The sequence below is a fragment of the Tachysurus fulvidraco genome, chromosome 11 (assembly GCF_022655615.1).
Source record: "Tachysurus fulvidraco isolate hzauxx_2018 chromosome 11, HZAU_PFXX_2.0, whole genome shotgun sequence".
NCBI classification, from domain to species: Eukaryota; Metazoa; Chordata; class Actinopteri; order Siluriformes; family Bagridae; genus Tachysurus; species Tachysurus fulvidraco.
The window spans coordinates 4,476,358-4,484,596 of record NC_062528.1 but is presented as its reverse complement, the minus strand read 5'-3'; the positions used below and the strand labels follow the sequence as shown (position 1 = coordinate 4,484,596).

The 8,239-nt window shown below is 41.8% G+C and overlaps 1 protein-coding gene across 6 annotated transcripts in view; it reads left to right on the top strand.

The window, feature by feature from the left end:
• The window catches only part of LOC113637856 (arf-GAP with Rho-GAP domain, ANK repeat and PH domain-containing protein 1), a 66,030-nt gene extending 58,777 nt beyond the window's left edge, over window positions 1-7,253 (top strand). For 3 of the 6 annotated variants that reach the window (XM_047820422.1, XM_047820423.1, XM_047820427.1), the window contains 4 exons: window positions 1,499-1,562; window positions 1,859-2,023; window positions 4,972-5,021; window positions 6,456-7,253. In XM_047820422.1, coding sequence (XP_047676378.1) covers window positions 1,499-1,562; window positions 1,859-2,023; window positions 4,972-4,989 — 247 coding nt within the window. In that variant the 3' untranslated portion in view covers window positions 4,990-5,021; window positions 6,456-7,253. The remainder of the gene's footprint in view (window positions 1-1,498; window positions 1,563-1,858; window positions 2,024-4,971; window positions 5,022-6,455) is intronic. The other 3 variants (XM_047820426.1, XM_047820425.1, XM_047820424.1) reach the window with 3 other exon arrangements.
• The last annotated feature ends 986 nt before the right edge of the window (window positions 7,254-8,239 follow it).

Sequence of the window (8,239 nt, the reverse complement as noted above, 5' to 3'; positions counted from 1 at the left end):
AAAAAATATTCATTTATTGTGTGAGATTGTGTGTGTGCGTGTGTGTTTTCTATCACACTGAACAATGAGAATAACAATCATTAATAATGAGCAGAACAGCCTTAGCACAAGTGGAGCAGTGAGCAAGTTAAAGCCTGATGCTGCAGATCTGCATGTGTGTGTTCATCATTTTGTATAGTTGTGTAGCATTGTGCTGTGTGTTCTGTCTAAAACATGTCGAGGTGTTGCGTACGTTTCTATAGAAACTGCTCATTATCCGAGTTCGTGGAGATGAACAGCTCAGAGTCATGCTCTCGTAATTACCACAACTCCCACCATGTCATGAACACACACTTTATTGTTGTTCAGTTTCCACTGAAAATGTGAGAGTTCATGTGAAGTGAAAGTGAGAAGGACAACGAGACACACAATTTCCCCAAAATCCCCACAATCCACTGCTCCTATAATGCACCACAGCAACACACAACAGTTTCAAATTCTTTACTGTTACTCACACTAAAGACAGACAGTGTGTGTGTGTGTGTGTGTGTGTGTGTGTGTGTGTGTGTTCATGTGTATAAAGTCTATTGTAAAGACTGACGGTGTGTGTGTGTGTTCATGTGTGTAAAGTCTATTGTAAAGACTGACAGTGTGTGTGTGTGTGTGTGTGTGTGTGTGTGTGTGTGTGTTCGTGTGTGTAAAGTCTATTGTAAAGACTGATGGTGTGTGTGTTCGTGTGTGTAAAGTCTATTGTAAAGACTGATGGTGTGTGTGTTCGTGTGTGTAAAGTCTATTGTAAAGACTGACAGTGTGTGTGTGTGTGTGTGTGTGTGTGTGTGTGTGTGTAAAGTCTATTGTAAAGACTGATGGTGTGTGTGTTTGTGTGTGTGTGTGTGTAAAGTCTATTGTAAAGGTGTGTGTGTTCGTGTGTGTGTGTGTGTGTAAAGTCCATTGTCAAAAAAAAAGGCAGTCTCATTTTATTGTTCAGCTTTTTTATGCAGTGCACTGGATTTGGTGTAATGACTTCCTGTAACTGAATGTGAACTCGTGCTTCTTATTTACAGCACACACTGTTGCCTTCTGGATCCTGATTGGTCAGATGGGTTTGATTAGTTTTCTGTACCAGCAGCTCTGACAGTAGTGCAGCTGCACATGGCGGGTTTAATGCGGCGTAGCAGTAATGTAATAAAGCTGAATAAATACATAGCAGTAATGTGTGTGTATGAGAGGGTCTGAATTACTGCTGCGTTATCATGGAAGAGAAAATGACTGAATAAAAGGGCAGATAATGAGCACAGAGCGAGACTAATGCAGGAATAAATTCTCAGCCAAAAGATATAAAAATATAATTTTTAGGAAAGTGTAGAACGTGACAGTGTTTACATTCAGAACAGGAAATGATGTCATTTCTCTCCATTCAGAGCAACTTTGAGATCTGTACTACTGTAATTATTCTAATTATATCACTACACTGTGTGTGTGTGTGTGTGTGTGTGTGTGTGTGTGTGTGTGTGTGTAGGTATTTGTGCTGTGACACTCAGACAGAGATGAGGGAGTGGCTCGCTACGTTTCTCAGTATACAGGTCAGTGCACTCTTTCACTCTCTCTCTCTCTCACTCACACACACACACACACACACACACACACACACACACACACACACACACACACACACACACACACACACACGAACACGTGGCTGGTGCATTTGCTGTAAACGAGTTGCATGTTGTTTTGTGAGTGTTGAGGTTCTTAGTTACATTTATTAAATCTATTATCTTCATTTTATCTGGGAATTTTAGACAATAAACTGTTAACAATATAATAATTCTCTCTCTCTCTCTCTCTCTCTCTCTCTCTCTCTCTCTCTCTCTCTCAGCATGCGGGTCTCTTGTGGCCTACAGAGTGGTTAAAGTCACGTTCTGTTCCTCGTTCCTCTCCTCCTCTGGACTCTCGTCTCGGTAGTGTGTCGCTTATTCCTCTGCGTGGTACTGAGAGTGAGATGAGGAACAGTGTGGCTGCTTTCTCTGCAGATCACCTCGCCGTGAGTTTCTCAGCTAATCGCCCAGACCTGTGGGTCATCACACAGCCAATCACAGAGCTGCGTTATCCTACTAAGCACTGCCCACTATCATGCTCTTTATACTGAGGTGTAATAAACACAGTGATGAGTAATTTCCCAGGAGGCTGTGTGATCATCCACACGTCCTTACTGCAGTGATTCTCTTACTGAGTGTGTAACAGATAAGTGTGTGTGTAACAGACGAGGGAGTAACAGACAAGGGTGTGTGTGTGTGTGTGTGTGTGTGTAACAGATAAGCGTGTGTGTTTAACAGACGAGGGAGTAACAGACAAGGGTGTGTGTGTGTGTGTGTGTGTGTGTGTGTGTAACAGATAAGCGTGTGTGTGTAACAGACGAGGGAGTAACAGACAAGGGTGTGTGTGTGTGTGTAACAGATAAGTGTGTGTGTGTAACAGACAAGGGAGTAACAGAAAAGGGTGTGTGTGTGTGTGTAACAGATAAGTGTGTGTGTGTGTGTAACAGATAAGCATGTGTGTGTAACAGACAGACGAGGGTGTGTGTAACAGACGAGCGTGAGTGTGTAACAGACGAGGGTGTGTGTAACAGACGAGCATGAGTGTGTAACAGATGAGGGTGTGTGTGTAACAGACAAGGGTGTGTGTGTGTGTGTGTGTGTGTGTGTGTGTGTGTAACAGATAAGCGTGTGTGTAACAGACAAGGGAGTAACAGAAAAGGGTGTGTGTGTGTGTGTAACAGATAAGCGTGTGTGTGTAACAGACGAGGGAGTAACAGATAAGGGTGTGTGTGTGTGTGTGTGTGTGTGTGTGTAACAGATAAGCGTGTGTGTGTAACAGACGAGGGAGTAACAGAAAAGGGTGTGTGTGTGTGACAGATAAGTGTGTGTGTGTGTAACAGATAAGCATGTGTGTGTAACAGACAGACGAGGGTGTGTGTAACAGACGAGCATGAGTGTGTAACAGATGAGGGTGTGTGTGTAACAGACAGACGAGGGTGTGTGTAACAGACGTGCGTGAGTGTGTAACAGACAGACGAGGGTGTGTGTGTAACAGACAGACGAGGGTGTGTGTGTAACAGACAGACGAGGGTGTGTGTGTAACAGACAGACGAGGGTGTGTGTAACAGACAGACGAGCGTGAGTGTGTAACAGACAGACGAGGGTGTGTGTGTGTAACAGACAGACGAACGTGAGTGTGTAACAGACAGACGAGGGTGTGTGTGTAACAGATGAGGGTGAGTGTGTAACAGACAGACGAGGGTGTGTGTAACAGACGAGCGTGAGTGTGTAACAGACAGACGAGGGTGTGTGTAACAGACGAGCATGAGTGTGTAACAGATGAGGGTGTGTGTGTAACAGACAGACGAGGGTGTGTGTAACAGACGAGCGTGAGTGTGTAACAGATGAGGGTGTGTGTGTAACAGACAGACGAGGGTGTGTGTAACAGACGAGCGTGAGTGTGTAACAGATGAGGGTGTGTGTGTAACAGACAGACGAGGGTGTGTGTAACAGACGAGCGTGAGTGTGTAACAGACAGACGAGGGTGTGTGTAACAGACGAGCGTGAGTGTGTAACAGATGAGGGTGTGTGTGTAACAGACAGACGAGGGTGTGTGTAACAGACGAGCGTGAGTGTGTAACAGACAGACGAGGGTGTGTGTGTAACAGACAGACGAGCGTGAGTGTGTAACAGACAGACGAGGGTGTGTGTGTAACAGATGAGGGTGAGTGTGTAACAGACAGACGAGGGTGTGTGTAACAGATGAGCATGAGTGTGTAACAGATGAGGGTGTGTGTGTAACAGACAGACGAGGGTGTGTGTAACAGACGAGCGTGAGTGTGTAACAGACAGACGAGGGTGTGTGTGTAACAGACAGACGAGCGTGAGTGTGTAACAGACAGACGAGGGTGTGTGTGTAACAGACAGACGAGGGTGTGTGTAACAGACAGACGAGCGTGAGTGTGTAACAGACAGACGAGGGTGTGTGTGTAACAGATGAGGGTGAGTGTGTAACAGACAGACGAGGGTGTGTGTGTAACAGACAGACGAGGGTGTGTGTAACAGACAGACGAGCGTGAGTGTGTAACAGACAGACGAGGGTGTGTGTGTAACAGACGAGGGTGTGTGTGTAACAGACAGACGAGGGTGTGTGTAACAGACAGACGAGCGTGAGTGTGTAACAGACAGACGAGGGTGTGTGTGTGTAACAGACAGATGAGGGTGTGTGTGTGTGTAACAGACGAACGTGTGTGTAAAGAGGCTCATGATCTGTAGGTGAAGTGTTTCTCCTTTTTATGCTTTATTAAAACCAGGGCTGATGGAATTATATGTAATTTTGTATATAACATCACTGTGTGTGTGTGTGTGTGTGTGTGTGTGTGTGTGTGTGTGTGTGTGTGTGTGTGCGCTTTATAAACATTCTTCCTCAGCCTTGCTTTCCAGTACCATTAATAATATTTTTTTTATAATTTATTGATATTAAATGTCTGTGCATTTTGAGCCAACAAAATTTTACAAAATATGAAATATGTCAGATTTTTAATCATCTAATGAACCAGTAGGTGTCTAGTGCACCGTGTGATCCCTCTGTAGTGTCTAAGCTTGTGGACTAAATCATTGGGAAGTCTTCCTCCGTGTGTTGGAGGCTGATTTCCACATGCAAGTGCTGCATAATTACTGTACGTGACTTCAGAATCATTCAAGTAAAGAATGTATTCAAGATTAAATTTAATCAACAGTGGATTTTATTTACATCATTTGGATTAAATCTGAATGGCTTTGAATTTGCACACAGAGATGGATGCTGCGTGTGTGACATCACTATTTTATTTATCCTATTAAGAGATGACCTTTGACCTAGAGTCGGCTGAAGTAAAATTAAATGTAAGGTTTTTTATTCCTAAAAATGTGTTTAAATGTCTGATGTGTTTTTAAACCTTTTCTCTCCCTTTAGCTCTTAAGAAACCTGTGACCATGAAGTGATGATGCCTGCTGATGCCTGAGGTAAAGCATGGAGAGTGTTAGCTCTTATTTAACATATCTTATTTATCTGTCAGCAAAATTATGTGTTAAAAAAAACAGGAAAAGATTTCAGACATTTACAAACGTCGATTTTCTTCAAGTGGACAACTGTAAAGGCTCAAAGCATGTTTCAGACTCAGCTTCAGTTCTAAATAAAAACTCTTAAGCTATGAGTCGCACTGGATAAAACGTGCTAAATACAAACCGTCTCAACCGATAAGGTGATGTAGACTAGTGGTTAAGGTGTTGGATTTCCATTCGGAAGGTTGTGAGTTTGAATCCCAGGTCCAACAGGCTGCCACTGCTGGGCCCCTGATCAAGGCCCTTAAACCTCAATTGCTCAGTTGTACAAAATGAGATAAATGTCTCTGGATAAACGTGTCTGCAGTAAAAGGTGAAATGAGATCACGAAGGTGTTTCTGAAATGAACAAATTTTAATGCACACCAAATGTCTTGTAACAATAATCCCTTCCCTTCTGAGTCTGGTTCCTCTCTAGGTTCCTTCCTCATATCATCGCAGCGAGTTTTTCCTCAACACCGTCACGCTATACAAATACCTGAAACTGAATTCAATTAATAATCACACGTTTATCACGAAACACATCTGTCCTATTTCTCGCCTCCTGTCTCAGGGGGACAAATGAAATGTGGTTATTCAGATGATCCTCACTGCTTCTGATCAAACAGAACGCTGGCTGTTTATTTAACGGTGGTTCTATGAACAAGTCGGAGCTTTCAGAACCAGTCCCGACCTGCTCACAACTTTCTAGTGAAGTAAAGGCAAGAGAACTCCAGGGTCGATGACTGTACGTCTTACTATTAATATCACATCCTATACATTTTCAGCCCTTATCCACTTACATTCATCACCTTTATACAGGTGATGGTTAAGGCCCTTGCTCAATGGCCCATCAGTGGAAGTTTGGTAGTCCAGAGATTTGAACTTACAACCTTCTGATCAACAGCCAACCACCTGAACCAGCGAGCTACCAGTTGCCCACTTATACATGTGATACACTCACTTTAGTGATGCCGAAAAAGCAATCTAAGATGCTTCTCTCCTCTTCTCTCCTCTTCTCTCCTCTTCTCTCCTCTTCAAGACTTTCATTCGTAGTGTTTTGGGTCAGTTAAAGTGAACATCCTGTGTGTAGAGATGGAGCAGTGAAACTTAATCCTGCACTAACTGACAACATGTGTAACTGAGACTGTTGGAGCACACTGTAGTCAGGGGTGGAGAGTAGTTCATTAAATTTCTCTTCATTTCTCTTCAAGTTCTCTTTCATTTTCATTTCATTTATAAATTAGCACAAGTTAAAAACATTTTTGTTTATTTATTTATTTGTAATTTTTATACATCTATTACTTACTCACTCTGACTGCGGTTCCTTGAGTGACGAGATTTTGTGTCTCTACAGAAGATAAAGAATATGCCAGAACGCATGAACCAATCAGACCAGCTGGATCCAGTGTCATCCTGCTAGATGGATACGGTTAGCGATGTTTACCCCCTCATGTGATGATCTGGAAAGTTCTAGCAGCTGTTTTTAGACTTTGTGGAAACCCAGAATCGTTCTGAACAGAACATGTCAGTTGTACTGATGTCCATGTTGTACATGTCCGGACGTCCAATCATAAGTTCTCCTGCAAAGTTTTTTCTGGATATCGTAAGTGCTCGTTGGAACAATGTGAAGTTCTGAAGATTTTCTGGATCAGTAAAGTGTGGACTGTGGACTGCATCGTGCTTCTGTGTGAGAGAGCGAATAGTTTTTTACACCAGGTTTAACTTTAGTCACATTAAACTGCAGCCTGGACACAATTTTACTGATGTTAATAAGAATAAAACACTCAATAGCTGCAGGTCAAGCTGTTAGGAATTATTAACATCTTATTAACACACACACACACACACACACACACACACACACACACACACACACACACACACACACACACACACCTGTAATACTGTCTCTCCAAATTAATCCTCTGATTATTAAATTATTTAATTTAATTTTTCTTTGTTCTGGTCGACTTTAGTTCACAACCATTTCCTAAAATCACATGTTCTAATAATTTGATATATATATATTTTTGCATTTCTCTACATTTCTTCATTTTCTTCATATGTGTGTATTGTAATGAACTGTTACAGAAAGTGTAATTAGTTATAATTAATGTATATTGATTGAATTAAAAGTTATTATTTAGACATATTAAGCTTTGAACAATGAATGATTGAATGCACTGTCCTTGTACACTGTGTTTGTGTGTGTGTGTGTGTGTGTGTGTGTGATTTCTAAAATGCAGTGGTTTAAAAAAAGACACCAGCTCATAAGTATTCCAGTAAGTTTTTTACACTAACAAAGTTGTAACTAAAATGGTAATGAAGCGAACAGACAGGATTTGAAATAGTGATTCTGCTCGTTAACATCTGTTAAAATCTGTCATGGATTTGAGAATCGCTTGTTAGCGCAGTCGCCCTGCCCCACGGACCGCTCGTCTGTTAGGCAGCACAAATTTAACAGTTAAATTTAGGTGAAAATCTGTAAGAAAAGATCTTGTTATTTAGCACGAGTTCACTGATGTGGAACCTTTTTAAATTCAGTTTACGTCTTCATGGCTGACGGTTCGCTGAAGAACTTAATGATGGTATTTTTTGAAGTATTGTCTGACTGGTGCTTAATGTATGATGAATGTTACTGATCCAATCATTGCACCTTTTACAGGAACAGCGATGCACCTCCTCTGGACTAATTTTATAATATAATAATCATAAATTCAGCCAGAACAGATCCATCGTACACACATCAGTGATTCTACACCTACACAGAAAATACCTATCCCATAAAATCTAGTACTTGAATCCTGCCTTACTGTTATGTTTATGGCACTTTGTTTTTCTTTTTTGTTGAATTAATGATTCGACTTGAAATAAACTGCTAAAAGCTGAGATTCAGGTACAAGCTGAACGTTGTGAGATTTAGACACCAGGTTGATCAGACTGTCTGTTCAGGCAAAAGCTGCAGCTGAACAAGGAACAAGTGAAATATTGCAAATGAATCATTTAGCAGAATGACTCTGAGTCACAAACACCATTTCTTTGAGACATCCTGGTCCCCGTGTTTACCTGAATGTGCTGAGTGTTTCAGACCGTGTGTGTGTGTGTGTGTGTGGTATGAACGTTGACATGAGCACTCTA